Below are 24872 nucleotides of genomic sequence, written 5' to 3'. Positions count from 1 at the left end.
GTGCTTTGGTCAGCACCGAAGGTGGTGTCGGTGCCGAAGAGCTGGGTTTCGACCCAGAGTGCTTCGGTGCGGAGCTCGGTGTCGATATGGGGGTCAGCTTCTTTTTCGGTGCCGAAGCGTGTCAATTGGCACCTGGGATAGGCTGGCTAGAGCACGAGCCGCCGGAAGGCTTGCTTGGCTTCTTCACCGTGCTTTTTAGGTGAGGTGTTGGAAGCAGTGTCCTTGGTATTGCCTAGGCCCGGAGGTGAAGGTGTGACCGAAGCCTTCTTCGGTGCCGTCAGGGGTGTGGGGGGGGGGGGGGAGAGATCAGTACTCACGACCCTCTGCGCCGGGGTGATGTCCTCCACATCTGAGTCGTTGGCCTCGGAAGTGCTGACGAGGCCGCCTTCGGTGTACCGCTCTGGAGCGTCGATGCCTTCTCCAAAGATGTCGTCCGGAATAGTCGTCGAGGAGTGCGCCATAGTTCTTCTGGCTCTTCGGTCCCGAATAGTCTTTTTGGACCGGAAGGACTTATACGCCGGACAGTCTCGAGCCTTGTGTTCAGGGGAGAGGCAGAGATTGCATACCTCGTGGAGATCGGTGTGGGGGAATTTGGACCCACATCGAGGGCACTTTTTAAATGGAGTCCTTTCCATTAGCCAGGACCGAAGCTTGGAGAGGCCCGAAGGCCGCCGTCGACGACGACTGGAACTGAAGGTCCGTGCCGATGAGAAGGCGCGTCGAGTGGGGGAGATCGTGATCGAAACAATACCGCGGTTTGGGGTGAGGATTGCGCGTCGACTGTCGAACTGGAAGCTGTTCGAAACCGGAGCGCGAAGATGATATCCGAGCCCGATGGCGGAATAAAACAATCTGAGGATGGAGCCGAAGCCCATGAGCAATACGATCCAAAGGAGGAGTCACCAACCTCGTGACTTCCAAAGATTTTCCAAGAGGAAAAACAAACTCCAAACATCCGGGCCCAACACCAGATGGCGATCTATGCACAAGTGTGTAATCTGGAGCTCATATGCCTCGAACATAGTATTTAGAATGATACTGATCCTTGATGCACCACGCAAAACTCTTGCTTCTAATGCGGCAGGCCCTGAATCATCTCAAAAGTTAATTGGTTTAAAAGATTTTAAACCATAGTAATGAACTGTCTAACCCCTTGTAAGAAACTGCCTCTATATATACTGCACCAAAGTGAGGTACAGTGTGTACAGAGTCCGAGGGTCACCAGAGGTTTGGCAGAGGTTGAAGATAGATAGAACGATAGTGGTAGCTTGGTCGAGCAGTAAGGCAGTATCAGAGGACAGTGTTAAGCATTTGATGTACACACTCAGTCAGCAAATGAATTCACACACTCAAAAACTGAACTCTAGGCCAATTGTTTTTGTATAAAAAATATACTGTTTTATTTCTAGAACCAAGCAAGCCTTGCACAGGTAAGCATAAAAATACTTTGCAGTAGTAGATTACTTGTATGAACACAGTTCAAAATTGCAGTATAACTTGTACTGATTTTGGTTACAGTTTAAGTAAGCAGTTTGCAACACTTAGCAGGTATAGTACATTGAAATGAATGGGCGTTTTAAGTAAAATGCAATTAATTACTTCTGCTGACACACGGCTGGATCCTAGATTCAGCACTGGGACATTTCCTGAAAACAGTTGAGTAAATTCGTTTTAGTTAGAGGTACGATTTTTAAAGAATATTATTGTATTTCAAAAGTTGACACTTAGAAACTTTTTCCACATAGAATCACCAATGTTATCCTATGGGAAGAAATTCACTTAGCATTAAGTTACTTTAACAATACTTTTCTTACTCAGTGCTGGATACCTAGATTCAGCACTGGGACATCTCCTGAAAACAGTTGAGAAAATGCGTTTTTGTTAATCGGTGATTTTTAAGGAATATTCACATTTTTCAAAAGTTGACACTTAGAAACTTTTTGGGAGAAAAAGTGTCAATGTTATTCTATGAGGAAAAAGAGGTTATCGGTTTCCAGGTAGGTAATCTGTCTTTGGAGTTATGGTCCTGGGGTTAGACTCAGGGGTCTTCCAGGGTCAGTGATGCACTGTTGTTGCACCCTCAGTGGCACTTGGACGGCCGGGTGCAGAGTGTTGAGGCCCAATGTTATCATATGGAGGCTAGGGGGACTCTGGTTGGTGGCTGCTGGCAAGCAGGCCACGGGGTTGTGGGAGCCAAGCTCCTAGGGTTAAGCTCAGGGCAAGTTGGTGACCAAGTTAGCACAAAAGGGGCACCCTCAGCGGTACTAGGGCGGCCGGGTGCAGGGTGCGGTTTTGAGGTCGGGTGCCCTGTTGATTTCAATGGAGATTCTCTGGGACAAAAACACTGCAGGCACGGGGACGAGGATCTTCCAGGAGCGACCAGCACTTCGAGGGGTGAGTAGGGTTGTAGAGGGTTGGTTAGGCTGGGTTGGGCACACATGGCCGTGGGGCGTCAGGTGCAGGGGTGCCTTGGGACGTTGGATTTTCTTACCCGCTCTGGTCGCGGTAGGGGGGGTCCTCTGTATTGAGGCTGCAGTTGTCGTCTGGAGGCTTGAGGCAGGTCATGGGTCGCCGGATCTCGGGTCAGGTCCGCCGGGGGGACCTCGATGTGGTATCGCTTTGCAGGAGCAGGTTCGAGGGGAGTAAGGCTTGTAGGGCTGGGGCCAAGTCAGTGGGCGTCGTCCTCTTGTTAGCTCTGCACGGCTTCTCGTCGTCGTCCTCCTTTTTCTTGTGGTTGCTGGATCTGAGGAAGTAAGGTTCAGGATGCCCCTAAATACTAAATTTAGGGGCGTTACAGGTAGGTAAAGGGCAGGGACCAATGGGTCCCTTCCCTGGGGTGGGTACACCCCCTATTCTGCCACTCTCCAGTGGGAGGGGGGCAGGAGCCTGTCCCTGGTTGGCTGGGTCCCCCCATCCTCAAGATGGCGGGGACTCGCAGTTGTGCTTCACCTCGCCTCCCCCACCTTAGGGGTGGAGTTGGCAGAGGTTGGCACACCTCTCTTCCTCACTTGTTTGTCGCACCGGTTCTCCCGCCCAAAGTGGGGGTTGGGACCAGTTGCTGAAAACAGCAAATGGTCTGGAGAGGCTCACAAAGGCGGCATGCTTTTAAAGCTTCTCCTTCCTGAATCCTGCCCATCCTGGGGAAGGAGGCTTGGCACCTCGTCCCAGGATGTGCATTGTTTCAGGCCCCCCGAGAGCAGCAGGCTCTCGACCCAGGGGTCCAGAAACCTGTCCGGTGGTGGCAGCCTGCGCAGCCACTCAGTCAGGTCACTGGTAGTTGGTCGTGTTTCAGGGGGCATCTCTAAGATGCCCTCTGTGGTGCATTTTACATTAAATCCCACACTGGCATCCGTGTGGGTTTAATGTGCTGAGAAGTTTGATACCAAACTTCCCAGTCTTCAGTGTAGCCATTATGGTGCTGTGGAGTTCATAATGACAACCTCCCAGCACCATATACTCTTAATGGCAGCACTGCACTTACAGGGCCCAGGAATGGACCATGGTATTGTAGGGGTACAGGGCTCATGCACCTGTACCCTCACCACTGGCATAGGGCACCCAGCTAGAGGAGTGACTGATGTATGCCAGAGCAGTGGTTTGTGGGCATGGCACACAGGGATGTGTGCCATGTCGACACTGTTTTGTTCTGCACCAAGACACTCAGCCTGCAAAGGCAGTGTGTGTGTGTGTGTCAGGGTACAGGGCCTCTGAGGGTGGCACGACAAGTGCTGCAGCCCTTAGGGGCCTTCTCTGGTCACAGTGCCCTGGGTACCTATGGCCAGAGATGCCAATTGGGTTTAGGCTTCAATGCAGTTTTAGGGAAGGAACATAGGCCCTGGGTACCTGATTGGCAGGAGCCCAGGGCACACTCAGTCAAAGCACATCAGCAATTCAGCAAAAAGTGGGGGCTTACCATGCAAGAAAGAGGGCACTTTCTCCCACCCCTTGACCACAGGTGTTATGTCTTTGAAGAAATAGTTTGGCAAACCAGGTTGCTGAAAGCTACATAGCGACCCAGCACAAAAAATATGACACACCCACATCAGCATTGGTCAAGTTGTAAATATGCTTGAAAATCAAGATTTAAAGGAACTTAACGTTCACAGGTATTCAAAAAGAATACAATTCCATAAACTCTTCGATTAATCCAGACAGGAAAAAAAAATAGTAATTGGTTAGTTAAATGAACATTTCTGGCAGTGTATGGACAGTTATCACATCTCCTCACATCTCCTGAGGCGGAAAGCCGGGAGACGCTCTTTTTAGATTGTGTATTTTGTGTATTTTAAACTTTACCTGCTGCTATTTGCTTGGTTGCACCTCGAGGGCTCCGTGTAGCGGATCAAGCGCTCACGTGACGCCCTCCTGCCGGCTGGCCACGCCCACCTTCAGGCCACGCCCCCTTCCCGCCCTTCTTAAGCGCCAGTTCTCGAGCGCTCACTGGGTTCACATCTCCTGAGGCGGAAAGCCGGGAGACGCTCTTTTTAGATTGTGTATTTTGTGTATTTTAAACTTTACCTGCTGCTATTTGCTTGGTTGCACCTCGAGGGCTCCGTGTAGCGGATCAAGCGCTCACGTGACGCCCTCCTGCCGGCTGGCCACGCCCACCTTCAGGCCACGCCCCCTTCCCGCCCTTACGGCCATCTATAACAATGTGCCATTTTAGAACGCGCAGCGGACGAGCGCAGCGGGAGCGCCGACTTCGCGCCGAAGTCGCGCATAAGTCAAGCCCGTCTGCGCCCGTCCGCGGCCGATCGGGGCCAGGGGCACGACACCATGCCAAAATCCTGTCCTATTCGCCCAAGGACCTCATCGCCCTTCAAGGCCCTTGGCCACTCCCGGATTCCGTCCATAGACTCGTCTCTTCACTAGGCCTTGCCCCTACCCTCCCCACACCTCCGCTACCCCCGCTATGCACCCCCCTGTTACCCTGCCCCCCCCTCGCCGATCCCTGTCCCACGACCCCAGCACTGTCTGTCATCCTACTTAATACCAGGTCAGCGGTCAAGCACCACCACGAGTTGTACGCCCTACTCGACACCGAGAAACCGGACTTACTGCTCCTGACCGAAACCTGGTACTGTGACTCCTCCCTCCCCGCCCTCCTGGCTACCCTTCCGCCTTCCTACGTGGCCCTACGTGCCGATCGTTCGGCGGGCAGGGCTGGCGGAGGGGTCGCCTTAATCGCCAGGTCAGATTTGCATTTTCTATCACTTCCTTTTCCCCCTATGCTCCCTGCTGACTTCTTAGTAGTCCGCTCCCTCTTATCCTCCCCTCCCATCACTTGCCTTCTCGTGTACCGCCCTCCTCAGCCCTCACCTTCATTTTTACCTGCTTTTCAAGACCTACTGGCCAATCTGGTGGTCAATTATGCCTCGGTTCTGGTGCTGGGGGATTTTAATTACTGGCCCTCAGACCCACACGAGTGCCCTGCCTCAAAGGAATTTACAGAATCCTTACTATCTTTCAACTTCGTGTCACATATAACTGTCCCCACTCACTCTCACGGGCACACACTCGACCAGGTCTGGTCTCTCAACCTTCCATTGGCCTCGGTGGCTGTCTCTCCATGCCCCTGGTCTGATCATGCCCTCATCTCCTTCTCCATCCTCCACAACCCACTTTCCAAAACCCCGCGTGCCAAAAACACCTGGGCGCGGAACTGGAACAGGCTGGATCTCCCCTCCTTGACCTCCCTGCTCTGCAATTCCATTCCCTCCTTCTCTGGCCTATCATCTGCCTCTCAAGCCAAGGCCATTAACACCTGGCTGGCTGGAGGTTGCGACTTAGTGGCTCCCCTACGTCGCATTTCCATTCGCCGACTCAAGGACTCCAATAGATGGTTTAACGACCACCTAAAAGAACTCAAACTGAGCGCCCGACGGGCGGAGAGGCAGTGGAGGAAAGATTATAGCCTTTCATCTAAAACCCACTTCCTGGCATCACTGGCTAAATATAAATCAGCAATCCTGGCTGCAAAAACCGACTACTTCTCCACGAAAATAACGTCTGCCGACAACAAACCCAGGGTAATCTTTGGCATTGTGAATGACCTGGCATTCTCTGACCGAACTTCGTCCCAAATCCCTCCCTCCCAGCCCCTCTGTGATCAACTCAATCACTACTTCTCGGACAAAATCACAACTATCAAGGCTAATATCCCATTACCCTCGTCTGCTTTTGTTGATCCCTCCTCCCCCACCGTCCAGAACCCTCTCACCCTCATCCCTCCCCTCACTCAGGAATCTTTTCTGGCAATACTTCCCAAAGTAAAGTCGGGGTCTCCGGCGGACGTCTGCCCCGCACGCATCTTACAGCAAATCTACTCTAGCTGCCCTGATCCCCCTATCGCCTTTCTTAACAGCTCCTTGGCTCAGGGTGTTGTGACCCCTGCACTAAAGGCCGCCACCATAGTGCCTCTGCTGAAGAAACCCGGCGCGGACCCTTCCATCTCGGCTAACTTTCGCCCCATCTCCCTGCTGCCCTTCCTGGGCAAGGTGATGGAACGCCATGTCACCGCGGTACTGAGCGCTCACATCGAGGCGAATGGGGGGCTGGCCTCTCGCCAGGCAGGATTCCGCCCCAGGCATTCGACCGAATCGGTCGTAGTCTCAGTCCTAGACAACCTCAGAAAGGGTATGGATGACAACAACCACCAGGCACTGGTCCTCCTTGATCTCTCCGCCGCCTTTGACACGGTGGACCATACCATCTTACTTGCCCGTGTCAAGGCCGCCGGCATCGGGGGATCAGCTCTGGTCTGGCTCTCCTCCTTTCTGAGGGACCGCACTCAGGCGGTCCGACTAGGCGATTTCACCTCCACCCCTCTCTCTGTCACCTGCGGTGTTCCCCAGGGCTCCTCTCTCTCTCCCTTACTCTTTAATCTCTATATCTTTCCTCTTATCTATGCACTCCAGCAGCTGGAGGTCACTGTTTACAACTACGCGGATGACCTCCAGCTCATCTTTGATCTGTCCCCCTCTCCTCTCTCGGTCTCTAATTTCCAGTCAACTATGACATTCATCAGGGACTGGATGAACCACAACCATCTTAAACTGAACCCTGACAAGACCGAGCTGGTTCTCACTGGTGGTTCATCCAGCCCCTGGAACTCTCTTTTCTGGCCCCCCTCTCTTGGCCCGGCACCATCCCCCTCCACCGTGGTCAAAACACTGGGTGTTAAAATGAATAATCAGCTCACTCTTCACTCACAAATCAGTTCCGTGGTTTCCTCCTGTTTCCTCACTCTCCGAACTATCCGCTCTGTCTCCCGCTTCTTCTCTCCCCAGGCACTTAAGATCATCATAGCCGCCCTGGTAATCTCACGATTGGACTACGCCAACGCCCTCTATCATGGCATTCCAGCGTACAGCCTGCGTAGACTCCAAACCATCCAGAACCAGGCGGCCAGGCTGATATACAGCCTTCCACGCTACCACCACTCCACCCCCCTTCTAAAAAAGCTTCACTGGCTCCCCGTGAAACAACGCTCCCTTTTCAAGATCGGATGCATGGTTTTTCAGGCCCGCCAGGGCACTGCCCCCGCTTTCATCGCCTCACTAATTAAACCCTATGTCCCCGCTAGAAATCTCCGGTCTTCCTCCAAGTCCCTTCTCCAGACCCCCCGCTTCTCACGCAAAAAGTGGGGCGGTTCTAACTTCTCAACTCTGGCCCCTACTTTCTGGAACTCACTTCCAGACAATCTCCGTTCTGCAACTCAGTATCTGTCCTTCCGTAGAGACCTGAAAACTTTCCTTTTCAGCCAGGCTTTCCCCGCCTAATACTTACTCCACCCTTCCATGGTCCTTTTTCCTCAGTTACTGAACCTCCAGCGCCAAGAAACCGCAAGGTGTACGCCGCGCTCTACAAGTGTTTTAAATTAGAAATTAGTTATATAGGTGGATTTATTTAGGTCATTGCAATGGAATTCTGTCCCTAGAAGAGATCTGTATGCTAACCACTCATAAGTCGGACCATATTTTAAAACATGCACCAACATGTGAAATATATAATTTGCAAAAATATGCAGAGCAATCGCTGTCTATCCACACAAAGAGCAATGCGAAGTCCATTTTAAGTATTTAATCCAGCTCTATTGACAATTATGTAAAAAAAGTGTAGGAGCAGTGAAACTAAGTGTCCCATACTTTTTACTACTAGCTCAATTTTAAAAATGTAAGAAGTGTAACGGACTACAGATTGTTAACTAGAAAACCGAATCCTTTTATGTAATGTTCCCCTACAATAAAACTATTAGCGGCGGATATAGCAGTGGTTTGATGTCTTATTTTCAGTGAATTTCTACTGTATCGAGTTAATCGGCCATGCAAAAGGGTAATCCTGGTACAACAAAGCTTTTTTACCCACTTAATCAGCCATTGGTTATATAAAAATCCCCATTTCCATCAGAAGATGCAGTATAAATACCAGAGACCAATACATTGTATCAAAACAAATGCCTAGTAGCTGTATTAGCCATCTCAGAAACATCCCAAATCAAAGGGAGACAGCTATCACCCGATTTAGTCAATGTAATCCTAAATTTTACAACCTCCATTAAAGTGACACCAAATCTATGCTCTTACCTGAGCTGTGATTTTGGCTGTTGCAGCTGCAGCTGCCACTGCTGCTGCTGGGGGCAAACCTCCAGGTGTCGTAGGCGTCAGAAGAGGCATGGGAGGAGTGACTGCCTTGCCAACACGAAGATACTGGCCTCCTAAGTCAAAGAGGTTCATCGACGAAACCGCATCCTGGGACGACTGGCCCTTTTCATATTCTGAAAGACAGATGTACTGAGAAATCAAGAACTGATGTGATGTATGTTCGCTTTGCTTGAGCGAATATCCATTATGACATATCAATCTGTTTCGTCCCAATTCTACTGCTGTTGATGCCGTTTATTGGTAGTTAGGAGGTTTGAAGGCTTTTTTTCCTTTTCCTCTTTTTAAAACAAAAACAACAAAACAACAAAAAAACAGTTGACCTCACTTCTGCTATGTTAAGAATCAAATTCAAGAAAACCTCCTCCTTCATCTAGGACCAATGCAGCAATGTAAATCTCTTGTCATGTAAACCACGGGGTGTGTTAACAAGTCAAGTGAACAGACCAGCCGTACCCACACAGCCTGTCACAGGAGCAGGTTCATATTAGCATCAGAGACATATTTACACTTTGCTGAACACCTTGCATGGTAAAGGCAGACATGTCAAAGAGAAGCGCATCCCAGAACAGGATGCTTGAGAGTGTAGTGTTTATTCTTAAAATCAAAGCAGACTGAACAGCTCTTGAACACCATTTCAATTAATCAAATTAACTTGCTGGCATGAGTAAGGAATTCAAAAGCTAACCCATCATCTTCAGAAACATCAGTGACATGACGACAATGGTAAAAGATGAAAAGCCTAATGAAATCCAAGGCCAAAGCAAACCAAATTAGTAGCTAGAAAAATATGGAATTAACACGCAAGTCCATTAGCAAAAGTTGTCTGACCAACTAGGAGTAAAGAGGCAAAGCCACAAGTGCAGAACTGTGGCTTGCGTTTGGTAGGCATTGAAGGTATACAACCAAACAACTCATCCAAAAGAGATAAGAATTTGGAAGTGTTATAACTGGAACCATCATAGCATAAACAGGCTTCAAATGTAAGGCCAACAAAATCATACACATCTTTCTTTTACATGCAAATGACACCATAGCTTAGCAAGGCACTTCGCAGCAGTCTTCCCAGTAGTGACCAGCAAGAGAAGCAAAAGATGACAAATTCATCTACCAAACAGACAATGCTCAACAATGTGACCATAACGATCCGGTCATGGCATCTCCGACAGAAGCCGAATAAAATCGAAAGCCTAAAAAAAGACTAATTCAAAAAGGGCATCATGCACACAAAGTGAAGCATATTTTAGGGACAGGGGATATATTAGGGACTGTTCTCTCAGGGACCGATAATACCAGAGGACCGGGACATGGCATTGTTCACAACTTCCGCTGGGAACATCCATGAGCATAGGAACGTGCAGGAAAACACTGACCTACTGGTTAACTGGGATTAACTCTTAAAAGTCGTTAAGCATTGTACATTCCTGACTTACTGGTCACCAACAGAGCAAACACTGATATGATTGATAACCAACACCTTAATATTCTCTTCAGGATGAAGGCATGGACAGATTACTTGCCGGCTCTCACAATCAACCTTCTTGTCTCAATAACAAACGTGATAAATTTACTGAACACACTGAATAGCATTACAGACAATAGATCAAATACAGCCGACTTATAGGTGACCTTTAGAGCCTGAATTATATAATGCTATCCATTAAAACCATCTATTCTCTAATGCTAATCCACAGACCGCCTGCTCAGATAGACTTTAAAACAGATGAAAAAAAGTTACTTATCATGGAATATTTCAACCTGCTTGTAGGAGACAATGAACAAGTACAGCCTGGAACACCAAGTCAAATGGACACGATTCACCTGCACTGCAACCCCATTTCAAAAGCACATTCTCCCAAACACACCTACCACCACCAATCCTACCATACCCTCCAACCCCTTCAATTATCAAACAAGCCATGGCACAGCCAATAGTCTCACTTTTGTGACCTTGTACGTGTTTAGCCAGAGCTATTAGCTTTGCTAATGTTTTTAAGATATGTTGTAGAACAGTGTGCCTGCTGTGTAGTATGTCGAAAAGTTACAATAAAATAGTTTTCTAAGTATTTTTCTTAAGATATCCAACCAAGAAGACTATGTACAACTGAAGGACTCATTAAAAAATGAATTAACAAAAAATGTCTTTTAGTTTTTGGTCATTGAAATTCTGGCAACTTATCTGTTATGTATTTGGTATTATGGGGGGTGAGGGGGGAGCATAAACAATGTGAGGGTGGATGTTGTACCTGAATTACAACATAAGCAGCTTACGGATATTAGAGGCGAATCAACAGATGCCATATTACAAGGGCATATTGAGGTGATGCTGAGATGGTGCTGAGTGATGCTCAGGTGGTGCTGCTGCACTGATACTCAGGTGGTGCTGAGTGATGTTTAGTTGGTGGCGCTGCATTGATGCTCAGGTGGTGCTGAGTGATGCTGAGTTGGTGCTGTGCTGAGATGATGCTGCACTGGTAGACAGGAAAAACACAGCGCCCAAAGAGGCATTATTAAACATACCTCCGAGGAAAATGTCAGCGATGCAACCGGGATATTAAAGCAATGCCTCTGCTAATAGCAAACTCGCATCTGCTACCCACTGTATAGCTGATTAAGAGCAGAAAGCAGTGTGCGCATCAGTTTAAAAAGTCCTCAGACTAAAAAAAGGAACAGAAGCGCTAGTGACTGGTCAGGTTTATGGTTTCAAAAAAGGAGGAATTTAAAGCGCATTAACAATTTTTTACTGTGCATCAAATTAAACACGTAACATGGGCTGCGGAAAGGTCAGCTTGCAGCCCGGTAACAACTCTTACTGGGTATGCCTCTAACTAGCGGGGGAGAGGGCTAGGGCAGGAAGCTTAAATTAGTTTGGAGGTTGCTGCATATTAAAACCTGGGATACGTTAGATGGGCTGGGGAGAAGTCACCTTGCCTTAGACCTGTGCATTACTAAAGCCACAATCTGTAGTGTAGGCGAATGTGAGGTAAGGAAGCTTGCAGTACAATAGGAGCATTGGCGATCCAGGGTTTAAACATGTTAGCTGAGTTGGGGAGAGGTAACCCTGCTGTAGTTTTTCAGGCAACAATAAAAAATTTAAAGAAACTTTGGTGATTGATGTTCCTGCAGGAGAGTGATTGGATTTTTATCTAGTGGCTGTTTCCACTCATGTCAATGCGCTCGTAGAGGATTAAGATGCCTGCTGCAAATATGTCCTTGTGTGTCCAGAGGATTTTAGGCAACAATAAAAATGTAAAGGTAACGTTGGAGATTAATGTTCCAGCTGGAGACAGACCAGAGTTGTATCTAGTGGCTGTTTCCACTGATGCTAAAGTAGTGCAGAGGATTAAGATGCCTACTGCAAAGAACCCAGAGGTTTTCAGGCAACAAAAACGTAAAGGTAATTTTGGAGAGATTAATGTTCCTGCTGGAGAGAGATGTAAGTTTTATCTAGAGGCTGTTTTCACTGATGCTAAAGTAGCGCTGAGTATTAAAATGGCTGCTGCAAAGAACATGTACGTGTTCAGAGGTTTTCAGGCAACAATAAAAATGTAAAGGTAACTTTGGCAATTAATGTTCCTGCTTGATAGAGATGGGGGTTTTATGTAGTGGCGGTTTCTACTCACGGTAGAGGAAAGGCACAATAATTGTAAACTCCAAATTAAAAAAAATGTATTTAAGTGTGAAAACGTTATTTTGTCAGTTTCTTTACAGAAACCAACTCAAAATCTAAGATGCGGAGAAGCGTAGTGCAAAATATAAACACGGTGTCTGCCACAGAAAACATCACCCAACGAACATAGAAAAAAGGCTCAATGCCAAATGTAAACACGGCGTCTGTAAGGTGTAATGCAAAATATAAACAGGGAATCAGTCACCAAAAAGTGATGCCTCCTTTAACAAGCCATCACCGAAACAGCGTCTGTAAGGTTTCATTCTTTATGTAAAAGACAAGACAGTTGCACGGCACTTTCCTTTCAGAAACAAATACATTTTTAAGCTTCATGGAATGTTATGCCTCAAGTGAGAGCTGAGGTGAAGGGGGAGGCAGCAGTTATGTCCATGTTATATGATGAGCTCTGCTGTGAAAAACAGGCCTCCTCGGCCCCAGTCAGAAGCGGGGGAAACAAAGAAGCAAGGAGCACGAAGGAGGGGGAGGACGGGTCTAGCTGCAAATCCGGAGGGGGGTTGCAGCGGCACGTTGATGTGTAAAAAGCCTTATGAAAAAGTCCTAAACCATAAGCTGGAGACGGAAAGCAAACACAACATGCCATCTGTTTCTAAAGTAAGGAAGCACTGCGGAAGTATCAACATGACTTGAGGGTGTCAAACCATTAACAGCTTGCTACCCCCGTTATTTCTAGTCAAGTGGGATCTCTTGGAACATACACTCAATAATAGATATATTAACTACCCCGATAACTTTCAATAAAAAAATGTTTCATACCCAATAATTCATGCACAAGAAAAACCGAATATAAACCGACCTCGGAGACTTAAAATCAGCTTGATAAAAAAAACAAATACATTGCGATATCCACAAACTTCTCCCTACCTGCAACTTATAAAAACAAAAACAACCCAATAATGAAACATTAATTAAACCAAGCAAGCATATTAAAAAAAAATATTACAAACTTTGAGTCCCCAAATCACTCGATCCAACAAGCACAGCATGTAAAGGGCAAACTACAAACTGCTTAACAGAAAAAAAAACATTAAACTCTTACACCATGCAACCAAATGGTGATTAACCACATAACCTTCGGGGATGCCCAATGCGGGATTAACTGATGCAACTATATGTAACTTCAACATATTTCTCACTTCCAGGGCTACTCCAACAAGCTGAAGCAGATGTAGATTTAACTCTAGTCAAAAGAAAGCACATTGCCAAATGCTTCCTGCCAATAACATATAGATCCCAAATAGACATCTACGGTTAAAACTGTAAAAACGTTAGCAGAAAAAAGGCAATAACCACTTGGGTGAGTGGCACTCCGCTTAGAGACCACCCTAAGGCAGCACAATTTATCAATATCCACACTTATAATTACATCAAGAAGAACAAAAACATAAGGAATACCATGAGCTCTACCAGAAGCAGATCCAAGCAACTAATAAAGGACTTCAATTTAGAACACCACACTTAATAAAGTACTGCCGCCCCCATTGAGTACTAATGGTCCATACAATTACCGGCTTTAATTCTACAGTGACTCTTTTTGATCTCAGTGATCCATATCGTTTCACTGTATGATTGGTTTCCTTTCTTTATCTGTTTAAACAGCAATAAAAATACAAAAAAATATATATTCTACAGTGACTGCCCCGACACTGAGGAAATAAACGGTCACGACTCATTGCTGATAGCACCGTTCTACTATGCCGATTATCGTTCATCAACCAACAAATTCTACAGACCTGAATCAAGCAAATAATGAAAACAGAATTAACCCCAAATAGTTGTATTACTTACAATAAAAAGTAATCCTAACTCCGTATGAGAACTCAGATGAGGCAACAAAATATCTACATCAAGGCAGTCCTGCTACACAATTTCCTGGTATTTTCTTCAAAAGCATTACTTGACCTACATCCAAATTCTGACACTGGGTTTGACACATGACATGTGGCTCTTTTAAAAAAAAAAATATATATCAGGGTGTCTAATCCAGGTCTGAGACATTCAACAGCCACCCTTAGATTATGAATCAGAGGATGAGTGCTAAAAGAAATGAGCATAGAGAACAGGAAATCTAAATACTGCTAGTAACACCGGATAGCAGTGATGAGAGATGTAAACTCTTAATCTGTAAACTAAGATGAATACCCTTAGGGTATTTGCAAACCTGAGTCAGGTACGGAAGAAGCTAATTATCAAAAGTAGCTTTAGCTACATTAATCTACTCAAAAACAGCAATGCTCCTTATTGAGCAGCGGTCACAGTTGAGTAATTGATAATCTCAAAGAACTGATCAGCCAGCTCCTACAGATCTAAAATATATCATCAATAGCAGTAACGGGGATCCTCAAACTCTGCTGCACTACCACACTCAAGAGAAAACTCCTTTGTTTCAAGTTGAAAGCTGTTGAAGTCCAGAAGATTATGTGGATACGGCCCCTAAATCCTACCCCAAACACATCAACCCCCTTCAACAAATGCCCAAACTGTCAAAATAAGCAGGGAGTCCGTGCTGTGTAAGAAATTAACCAAGGACTCCTAGTCCAGCAAAATACAGTGCACCAAACAACTCTCTGGAAGGCTCTGAACTGTACAATAACATCTCAACAGAAGAAGCGTTTCAAGACCTCATTGCTTGGGGTCTGATATTTTCAATAAATGCCACGTCACTGTGTACTAGTTAGTTTAAATCTATACAACAAAGTCATACTCTATAAGGACAAGTATGAACATAGAGGGGACAGACTACAGCATGCACAGGTAATGGACCACCAAATCCAAAAGGGACCGAGCTTGGAGGATAATCCACACATCATGCCACATCAAAGGTATGTTCTAATTAACACAGCATAGCCATACTGTAGTTTTACCCACTAATGATCAAAACAAAAATGTATGCAGGAAACAACTTCAACAAACTTGTTTAACAAGTTATCAAACCTATATCTGCTCCCTGAAAAGAGTACCTCTAATGTCAACTTTACAATGTACGCATCTGAGACAGGATCATTCCAATGCAACCTTGGTAAACTCTACATCAGAATACCCTACCAGCACCTACTCTACTTTGCGCCTGCAAAAGCGAATGTCAGGAGTTGTTGACTCACCCCCCTACCCCCGAAAAAAAGTCAGCAAACAAATACACCTTGAGTGCGCCCAGTGAGAAGTTTAAAAAGCACATCCCCAAAGGGAATTCAACATCTCCTACCTCAACTAGGCAACACTGCACAGACAATCGCCCAGCTCCATAGCCACAATAATGTCCAAGACGAAAGCAGAAATGCAGTGATCGCACTTCCCAAAGCCATACACTTCTTTGCTGAGATACCTGATCAAGCAAATCGGAAGGATGCTCACAATATCTCTGATGACCACAAGCCAACGCATTCTTTTCTAATATAAAATATTTTTCAATTGAATGTTTTTTAATCTTCATCGAAAAACAACCTCTAAATTATAGAACATTAATAGGCAGGAGAAACAAGTTTTTCTTGCCAAACGACACCATTTTCATTTCCAGAAACCTAACAGCTACAAAAGGCCTTTGTATTTTTAACAGTACTCTTGTAGTTAAAAGCCCCGTGCTAAACTTTAGATACACACAAAAAAAACATATTTTGCGATCTCCTGATGAGAACGAATTACAGTTGCCTTTCACATCGATCTCCAAAAATGATGACCTTAAAGGAGCTGATGTATGCAGAGAAGTAAACACTAATTAAAGATTAAAAAATACTTTTTTTTGCAAAAAGATACAGAAGATAAGAACTTAAATATATTACTAATCCCAATTTGCAAGATAGGGAGGGGTTTATTTGCTCTAGCACCAAATGATGTCATTTTACAGTGATCCCAATTGGCAGCGTCCTTGCTGAGCGTGAAGAAGCAAAGAAACCGAGGGCATAGTGCAGGCGTTCAAGACCTTTTCATATAAAAAAACGCTCGACAAGCTACAGTGCTCTTAGAACATGAAACTGACCACAGAATGCAGTAGACTGCAGAGTGACGTAAAAGCATGTGCACTTTTTGTCACGATAGATTTTCTAGTACTGTCACAAGTTGGTGAGACTGACAAATGATGGAAATAAAAGCTGCATCTTGAAAGTACACACCATGCAGACTTTATATTTGTGTCTATCAACACTAATCTTTCTTTAGTATACCACTGTAGGTTCATAACTTACTGACTTTGGTGTAGGACTGCAGACTGCTACGAGTGGAACATTCCTACCATCAGTGGAAATGCTCAGGAAAGCATAGAGCATTTACTTTTAGAACATCTGGGTATCTCTCGCCTCAGGGACAGAAAGTATTCCCACAATCCTGCTCTAAGAGGCTTGAGTGCCAACATTGTGAGACTATTTTAGAACTATACCCAAAGTGCGGACAGGAGGGACACAAGATTAACAAAAACAAACCTTTTCCTTCATCATCAAATTTTGCATTTGTAAATTGTAATTTGGCCCCTGTGAGCACAACCACTTATCATAATATAATCGCTAAAGAAGTCCTATGATTACTTTTAAAGCCTTCATTAACAGATTTGAAAAAAAAAGAATTTTCCTCCTACTACTCAAAGAAGAAAAAGTAGTCTCAATCACGGAGTGCTATTTGCAGGTATTTCTAGCCTGAGTCTCCGGGGATATCTTGACACGCATGGCAAGATCCAGGACCTGAGGACTAGTTAATTTTCCACAGTCTAAAGGCAAGATTGAAGAGCTTGTGAGACGGTTTGCAAACACACCCAACAACTTAACACCTGCTCAGCATAAGTGCTAGAACGTGACATGCAAGTCGAGGGACAGACTGGAATGTCTTCCTTCAGGTAGGTGGGACGGCTGCGCTACACAGCCGAAGGTTCTATATTACATCCACCTATAGACATTCATGACATTTCCACCAGCCATAAATATTTGTGGAATGTGAACGCTACTATGTACAAGTCAGATAACCATGTGTCAAGCACCGATGTAGCCCAGTGAGAAGTTAATCGAACCTAGGTGGAAAAGTTACCGCTTCTGATACCTTGCTACGTCTACAATATTTAAAATAAAACCCTTTGGAAAGCCAGACTTGTATTCTAAGCTCTAACAGCCTACCAGTTTCCAAAGGTTTGGCAACATTTTTACTTGATGTCCCCCACATTGATTTACCTTTCAGCATTTGCAATTTACCGGATTCCTGTGGTTTTAACTGACCTATCATATGCTTGCCAGACTCAAAGTCAGGCTGTCCTTACACTGTACAGAATCTCGCAATTAATACTTCATAAAACATACATGGATAGTGTGCTATTTTTGACTTAATTGTATTCAGTGCATCTGTGATATCTCCACTATTCCTAAAAGTAGCCTTCTGCTATGTCTAGCTATCAGAGTGAACAATACCCAAGAGGAAAAATACATCCAAACCAAAATTAGTTTTTTCCAGTTGAGTTTTTAAAATTACTGCTGTGAAAAAAGACCTATGCAGATGTTCTAAAAGAGGGATATTATCCTCTGCTATGAAAATAATATATTCAATATAGCTCCACTCAGTTCTCAGTACTGCTTAAGAATTAAACACAAAGTGAACATGGCAAATATGGCACTTAATTTATAAGTAGTGGTGCACTGCAGGAGGATAAAAGGAGCACAATTTATACCTTTTATAAATAGAATCATGCCAAAATGGGTTTAGAGTATTATTTTTGCTTGCAAAAGAAAATTATTCATCAAAACCACTACGAGCCAAACAAAAAATAAAAATATTTGCTTAAATCCGCGCTTAGCAAAAGACACACAATTGATGGACGGAATGCAGAACAAATCAAAACATTCACCCCCAGTTAAGAGATCAGCGTTAAATACATCATTCTTTTGCTCACCATGCCACCCCAGTTGAGACCTGGCCATATGCAATGGCATGGTGAGCAAAAAAACGATGGATTTAGGCCCAGATCTCAAAACTGGGGGGAATGCATGACATTGTTCTGCATTCTGTCCATCAACTGTTGTTTTTGCATTTGTCAACCCGAGTGGAACGGGTATGCTCAGACGTGGGTCCCGTGCTCTCCATGCCCCTGGAATCGGGCTGTCCTGGCTGAGGAGGGTGAAACCTCGAAACCGGTCCTAGGATGCTGGTTTCCAGTCCAGGGAGGACCTGGCTTGGCAGTTCGGGCTGGACTGTTCCCATGAGGCACAGGGTCAAGATTGATTTGCATATGGCTGGGTTCAAACTGGAATGGCATGGTGAGCAAAAAAAACTATGGATTAAGGCCCAGATCACTGTACTGGGGTGAATGTATGTCATTGTTCTGCATTCTGTCCATCAACTGTTGTTTTTGCATAAATCCTCGTTAAAGCACAAACATTGTGTGTAATCTGAAGTGTTTCATTCATAAGGCACTTGCTGTTCGAGAGCTAAGCCAGAGGCACATGTTTTGTAGCGTGTCTTAAAATACAGTCATCTACATAGGACTTCTGGATCAGTGGTAGCTGAGAGAGCATCCTTGCACACAGCCCACCAATTATCGTGCAAAATGAAATAGTTACTTACCAGTAGGAGTAGTTTAGCAGCTTGATGCGTTTCTGAATTTACATGCTGTGCATTATTCGGCCATCTAGTGGTTGGGTCCAGAATATTCTTGTTAGCCTTCTTTTTAGGTCTCGCCTGGCGTTGCAGCGTGCATGCGCTGCACGCTCTGCGAGGACGTTTGGCAATCGATACGGATTCAGAAGGGATTTGAAGCCTCGCCCCTGTTTCCCATTGGCTTGCATCATTGTTTGTGGTAAACAGTGGCGCGTGATTGGAAATCTGGCTTCTTGGTTACCACCTTGTCCACTTTTAGGACGGCCCATGTGGACAGGCCGACGCCATCTTTGTTTTGCACGACGTAGGAGGGTGTGCTGGTAGCGGAAACGCTGGCTCCTCATTGGGAATTCTACCAGCTCCTCCCTCTCCTTACTCCCATTCAAAATGAAACTCCCCAGAGTTGCGCTCTTCATTCTTCATGTGCTTTCCGAGGCGGAGGGCAAACTTAGCTGCACCGTGTTTCTAAAATTCATTGCTCAGACTGCGGAGCTAACAGCAGGCTATGATTCATCTGGGTTCAGACGCCTTCATTTCGGGGGTCGTTGGAGCCAGGCCAGACCGGTGGCATTTGCTTTTTCTTGTTGCACTGTTTTAAATGATATAGATCCACGGCAGCTGGATCTGTAGAGGGCCCCCTCTGCCTTCTAAGGTACAGCCCGCCCCACCGCACCGCAGAGGCTCCTGGGGCATCCGTTACACCCCTGATTTATGTAAGAAAACCCAAAGCCTCTTTAGAACGCGTTTTCTTCAGCTAACGTTTAAAACTGGGGAGTGTTTTTTCATACATTTCGTAAATAACTTAGTCCTTGGCAGGGCACGGTGACGTCATTACAGGGACCTTGATGTTAGTGTGATCACTTGAGCAGTGCTCTTCAGGAGGAACGAACGCATCAGCCGGGAGCGCCCACCATTATGTTTCGCATTCTTAACGTGAACTTGTTTTTTCGTGACTAGATTTTTAAAAAACGTATCTAAAATCTGCTTAAAGCCTGTTATATTGTTAATAGGTGTACTGTCTGTACAGTGAAAAACAAGTGCGAAGATTAATCAAAAATATTCTGGTTAATGTGAAGCTTGTCGGGAAAACAAGCAAAGGGTGCAGTTTTATCTGGGGACATTAAACTCTCACAGAGCAAGGTAGAAGACGAAGTGTGTTTATTCAAAGCAAATAGACGAATTCAGAACTACAGCCATGTAGAGACTTCTCTGTATGATCTGCAAGCACCATCACCTCTACTTCTGAGAGCTGCAGCCCTAAGATGCATAGGGTGACCTTTGGCACTGTCCCCTCCAGCTGAGCTACACATGGGGTAGACCCCAGGTAGACAAAAACCTGCTTTGTTTGTAACATGTCCTACTGGGGCATACCATCCAGCCTCGGATACAGGGTGTCAGTAGGTAACCCAGATATCCTCCGACGCAGTAGATAACGTTGGTGCTATGTATTCCCTCTAGGTGGAAGTCATGCCTAGGATCAGGTGCAGGGAGCAGGTTGCAGTCTCCAATACTTGTTGCATTGCGTAGATCAGGTTACCTCAGGCATAGCTTAAGTGCCTCAATTATTCGGTTCTTCCACTCGAGTGCTGAGTTTGTGCATAAACAACTGCTTGAAATGATGTCACCTTGACCCATACACTGGGGGTGCTCGCTTTACACCGCTTCCTCTGTTGCCTTCTTCGATATTTGCCTTGTTTGTGGGTTTGGATATATGACATTTATCATCTGCTTCTATGTCCCAGCTGAAATGCGTCTTAATTAAGATCTGTTAGTCATGGGCAGTAATTACTATATATCGCTAAAGCATTGTTTAGATTGCTCTTCAAAAACAGAAAAAAATATATGCTAATAAAGTCTTACAACAAATCCAGTCCATTAACTAATCAATATGCCAAAATCACGCAAAAGTGCTTGTGGCCGGGCTTCATAATGTAACCAATTAAAGCATTTGCATTTATTCATTCATTCATTCATCAAAAGCAGATTTCCTAGCAACATTCCCACCGGTTCCTTCATATCAGAACAGTATATGTTTCAGCACCCAGGCTAATGTGCTGCATAGCTAAATACATATAAGGTCCCAAAGACGAGACCAATTGCATTGCAAATGCTTGTTTTGTTGTTGCTGGGAAAAGTCTGTAGCCATTTGATGTTGAGTCCATCTCCTGTGATGTCAGTTGTACAACCCGGAAGCCTCTTTGCTTGGTCACCATCTTCAGATTCTTTTTTTCCATTTTGCAACTTTGTGTCTGAACTATCTCCTCAGGAGTCAGGCTGCTCGTTTCTGAATGGTGAACCTTCCCTCCTTGCATGGAGAGGTCGTATGTTTCTGGTAGCTTTTTTTTTTTTTTTAACATATCCTTGTGCCATTTCCACTAGTTCAGAGAACCAACCTTTTCTTGCCCACTGTGGGGTGAATAAATTAGCGCCATTTATGACCACCTGCACTTGTTAAAGACTAGAGGTATGAAGGGAATTGGTGGAAATGCATATACATATCTCCCTGACCAGTCTATCAACAGGGTATTACCCTGGGAATAGCGGTGTAGGTGCCTGGACGTGTAGTCTAGGCATTTCACATTGTCTGGGGAAGCAAATAGTTTGATGTCTGGGGTACCCCAAGGCAGAAGACATCTCTGAGCACCAAATCGTTCAGTTTCCTTTTGTGTGAGACGGATTTTTGCCTGCTTCCCCGTTTTCTACGTCTGGCAGGTGTATTCTTATCAGGGTTATTTCTCTCAAGGTAGCCCATCTCAATATCTCTTGGGCTAGTTTGGACAGCACGTGTGACCTTGTTCCTCCCTGCTTGTTCAGGCAGAACATTGCGGTTGTGTGGTCAATCTGAATTAGCACGTCTTTTACTGGAGTTGCGTCTGCAAGGTCTTGATGTCGGTCTGGATTAGCACTGTCCTTCCCTTCAGCTGCGTCTGCAAGGTATTTAGGGCTAGGAAGACAGTTTTTAGCTCAAGGACATTTATATGTTGGGTCGCTAACTTGGCTTTCGAGAGCCCCCTTATTTTTAGTTGCTCCATGTGCACCCCTTATCCTGTGTGGGACGCATCGCAAGTGATTGGCACTGCTGGAGTTGGTTGTGTGAAAGGCTTCCCACTGTCACGTGGTCTATATTTCACCATTTCAGCTCTTCTTCCTCTCTTTCCGTTACAACCACTAGATCTTCCCAGCTTCCCGTTGCTTGTGACCACTGCGTCTGGATACACTCTTGCAGAGGTCCCATGTGCAATTTTGCATGTGGTTAAGTGGGATGCTTGAGGCAATAATGCCCATCATCTTCCCCACTGCTCTCACTGTCAGAGACTGACCCTTGCATTAGAAGCAAGTTTGCTCTGTCATTGCCTGGATCCTCTTGGGGGTGAGGACGGTTCTCACCCTCATTGTGTTGATTATTGCTCCTAGGAATATCTTTTCAATTTCCAGTTTTGTGTTGGACTTCGGGTAGGAGTAGTAACTTGTTGGGAGGAGCTTGCTCCTCTGAACGGTTGCCCTTTTTCTCTGGCTCTGTTTGTAGGGTGTCTGCTGTGTGCCACATTAGAATACTTATCGGGAGGTTGGTCTTCTTGTTGGGTTTGTTCCCCTTCTGAGCTGACCCCGGCACAGTAGTGGCCCCATGGCCTTTGCTGTGTTGTCTTTTTAATTTGTTGCAGGTTGTGGTTTACAGCTGGTCTAAACAGGTTCTCTCCTGTAAAGGGTGCATTTATGATGTTTGTTTGAACCTAATTTCCGAGTCTAGAAACCCACCGCCAGGCATGTCTCCTCATTGATGTTCTCGTGAATATCTGACTTGTGTCTGCCGCAGCCAAGGCAGACTTTAAGCAAGCATTTGCCATTACCTTTTCCTCTTTCACCAGTGCTGCTCCTAGTTTCTGTAATTGCCCTGGGAGGTGTTTTAGAAGTTCTGACTTCTTCACAGTGGCTGTGCGAGTAACGTTGGGAAGCAGATTTGGTTTGCAATTCTTTGTGTTACTAACATCCATGATGCAGGTTCCTTGAAAGCCTTCTTTCCTTGATCCAGGATGCTTGGCAGCATAGGGAGGTATTTGTTCCTGCTCTGGGTTGGTGGGAGGGTCTCCAGGAGGAAGCAGGCCAGCGTCCTCTTCTCTTCTAACTATACTCTGTCAGCTGCTCTCTTCACGACTGCATTGTACATAGACATCGTTGGGTGGTGATCGTCTCGGGGGGTATGAGTCGTTCGACTCGTCCTGGAGGCCTGCGTTAGAGTTCTTGTCACTGTTCGTCGCTATAGGAAGTTGGCTCTCAATATAGTGCACCAAAATGAGGTACACTGCGCAGAGAGTCCTTGCAAACTCCAAAGGAATTACAGCGGCACAAATGACACCCCAAATGCTCTCTTAGTAAATGAGACACTTAATAAAGACATCTGACACCAATTTATAAAAAAACATTTATATAAATTTTGTTACCAAGATCATCGAAATCTGGTATGAATATGCTACTTACCAGTATGCATCTGTTCTTGGCATGTAGGGCTGCTGACATTCATATCTGTGCATAGATCGCCGTCTAGTGTTGGGTCCGGATGTTTGCACGTTGTTGTCCTGGAAGAGTCTTCGAAGTATCCTGGGATAGGCGACTCCTCCCCTGGACTACAGTGCGCATGGGCATCCTCTCCATCCTCAGATTGTTTTTCGCCATTGTGGCAGTGATGGAGTAGATACAGAAAGTGATGACCATGCTTACAGTAATTCTGAGAGCTGCAGCTGCTACAGGCGCCGGGGAGGAGGGAGGGCGATATGAATGTCAGCAGCCCTACATGCCAAGAACAGATGCATACTGGTAAGTAGCATATTCAGTTCGAGGCATGTGGGCTGCTGAATTCATATCTGTGCATAGAATACATAGCAGTGCCCTCTATTAGCGGCGGCTACCAGTGCCAGCTGCAGCGGTCTGAAAAAGAGTTTTGAGAACAGCCTGTCCTACAGCTGCCTGCTGTTTTGATTGCACATCTACACAATAGTGTTTGGTAAATGTATGTGTAGTGGACCAGGTGGCTGCTCTACATATATCATGCAAAGGAATGTTTCCTAGGAAAGCCATGGAGGCCCCTAACTTACGTGTTGAGTGGGCTCGTGGGGGAATCGTTAATGTGCGTTTAGCCTTTTGATAGCAAATTTCAATACATTTAACGATCCATCTGGCTATACCTGCTTTGGAGATAGCGTTACCTTTGTGGTGTGGGGCAAAGGCAACGAAAAGTTGTTTTGTTTTCCTAAAGACTTTAGTCCTGTCGATATAGTACATGAGGGCCCACTTTACATCTAGTGTATGGAGTGCTCTTTCTGCGACAGTTTGTGGGTTTTGAAAGAAAACAGGCAGTTCAATAGTTTGGTTCATGTGGAACTGCGATATCACCTTGGGCATGAATTTGGGGTTGGTACGTAGTACGACCCTGTTTGTGTGAACCTGTATAAACGGCTCTTGAACGGTTAGTGCCTTGAGTTCACTAACTCTTCTTAAAGAAGTGATTGCTAATAGGAAAGCTACTTTCCAGGTGAGGAATTGAATCTCGCATGAGTGCAGAGGTTCGAAGGGTGGACCCATCAGGCGTGTGAGGACCAAGTTGAGGTTCCACATTGGAGCCGGTGGGTGGCTTGGAGGAATTACTCGTTTGAGTCCTTCCAAGAATGCTTTTATGGCCGGCACTCTGAATAAAGAGAGGTGCTGCCTGTTCTGGAGATAGGCTGATATTGCGGTCAAATGGACACGTATTGAGGTGTATGCCAGATTGCATCGGTATAGGTGTAAGAGGTAACAAATTATGTTTTGGATGGATGCGTCTAGCGGGTTAATGTCATTATTATTGCAATAAATGACGAATCTTTTCCATTTGGCTGCATAGCAAGCTCTGGTAGTGGGTCTCCTGGCCTCCTTAATGATGTCCATACAGTCAGGTGGCAGGTTAAGGTAGCCAAATTCTAGGACTT

General features: G+C 45.6%; 1 protein-coding gene across 2 annotated transcripts in view; it reads right to left on the bottom strand.

Annotated features, from left to right (window-relative positions):
* The window catches only part of PUF60 (poly(U) binding splicing factor 60), a 252737-nt gene that overhangs the window by 56665 nt on the left and 171200 nt on the right, over positions 1-24872 (bottom strand). For both annotated transcript variants that reach the window (XM_085604603.1, XM_085604604.1), the window contains one exon: positions 8586-8776. In XM_085604603.1, coding sequence (XP_085460729.1) covers positions 8586-8776 — 191 coding nt within the window. The remainder of the gene's footprint in view (positions 1-8585; positions 8777-24872) is intronic.

This window comes from Triturus cristatus, chromosome 5_1 (genome assembly GCF_964204655.1).
Source record: "Triturus cristatus chromosome 5_1, aTriCri1.1, whole genome shotgun sequence".
In the NCBI taxonomy this organism is placed as follows: Eukaryota; Metazoa; Chordata; class Amphibia; order Caudata; family Salamandridae; genus Triturus; species Triturus cristatus.
Note: the sequence above shows the minus strand (reverse complement) of the source record. Positions and strands in the feature narration are given on the sequence as shown.